General features: G+C 70.3%; 1 protein-coding gene across 1 annotated transcript in view; it reads right to left on the minus strand.

Moving 5' to 3' along the window:
- MNEG_5408 (hypothetical protein) overlaps window positions 1-823 on the minus strand; it is a gene marked incomplete at both ends in the record, with an annotated part of 1,270 nt that extends 447 nt beyond the window's left edge. The window contains 2 exons of the mRNA XM_014046121.1: window positions 201-498; window positions 740-823. Coding sequence (XP_013901575.1) covers window positions 201-498; window positions 740-823 — 382 coding nt within the window. The remainder of the gene's footprint in view (window positions 1-200; window positions 499-739) is intronic.
- Window positions 824-1,349: the final 526 nt, after the last annotated feature.

The following is a 1,349-nucleotide window of genomic DNA, read 5'->3' on the forward strand; positions in this document are numbered from 1 at the left end:
GTCCCTGGCCTGCTGAGTGCCCGCCGCCGCCCCGCCCGCCGCCGCCGCCGACGATGACGACCCCTTGCCATTCGCCGACACGCCGCCAGCGCCGCCGCTGCCGCTGCTGCTGGTGCTGCTGCTACTGGCTTTCCCGTTGCTGCCGCCGCCTGCGGCTGCCTTGCCTGCCGCGCCGCCCCCGCTCCCGCCGCCGCCCGCACCATCCTTGCCGCTGCTTGCCGCCTTGGCCTCTTTCAATCCGCCCTTCCCATCCCCGCCGCTGCTGCCGCCGCCGCTCCCTCTTCCGTCCGAGCCGCCGCCGCTGCTGCTGCCGCCGCCGCCGCCGCCGCTCGGTACGTCGATCGACTGGCTCGACGCGTTGACCACCACAGTGTTGGCCGGCACCGGCGACGCGATGACGTCGACGGTCGTCAGCGGCAGCATCTTGTAGCTGGCGGCGGCGGCCGCGCCCGTGTAGATGCCGGCGAGGGCCGGTGCCATTGACTCATCGATCTCCAGCTGCAGGGTGTAGAGACGGGGCGTTTTGCAGGGTTTTGGGAGATGTTGGGAGGGGACGGGCGTGGGGAAGAGGGCTCACAGGGAGCCGCTCTACATGATCTTCCCTGTGTCGATTCTGTTTTGCAAATGGCTGCCGCGCTTCCACAGCGCGGGCGCGGAGCGAGCAGCCACGGGCGGCTGGGCATCGCGGCGCTGCGCTGCGCGGCGCGGGATGGCTCGGCGTGGGCGCGGCGCTGCGCACCACTGCGCGCGGCGTGGCGAGCTTTGCGCCGTTGCGCTCGACGCAGTCCACGAAGGCGAGCAGCAGGTCCTGCTTCACGGCCATGAACGCGTCACTGGGGCAGCGGTTGGCGGTTGGCAGTTGGTGTGGCGGTTGGATTGCCGGGTCGGGTGGTTGGGGTGGCGGTATTGGTGGTGGTGGTTGTGGTGGTGGTGGTGGCGGTGGCGGCGGTGATGGTGGTGGTGGTCGTCGTCGCGGCGCGTTGGGTTGCAGGCGGGCCAAGAGGTGGGGGCGCGCCAGGATCACATCACAGGGCTCAGGGCTACCGCCCCGCACGTCGCCCCATGGCCGGGGGATGGGCAGGCGGCGCGCCTGAGGACGCGCCTGCGATGCGCCTGAGGACGCGCCTGCGGTGTGCTCGTCCGCAGGCCTGTCATTCACGCACGCGCACGCCTGCCCAGGCGCACCCACTCGCGCATCCACAGCGCGCACTCCTCCCAAAACACACACACACACACACACACACACACACACACACTCTCTCTCTCTCTCTTCCCCCAATACACACACACGCACACGCACGCATGCACACGCACACGCACGCACACACACACACACACACACACGCACG

Source organism: Monoraphidium neglectum (genome assembly GCF_000611645.1).
Source record: "Monoraphidium neglectum strain SAG 48.87 unplaced genomic scaffold scaffold00802, whole genome shotgun sequence".
NCBI classification, from domain to species: domain Eukaryota; kingdom Viridiplantae; phylum Chlorophyta; class Chlorophyceae; order Sphaeropleales; family Selenastraceae; genus Monoraphidium; species Monoraphidium neglectum.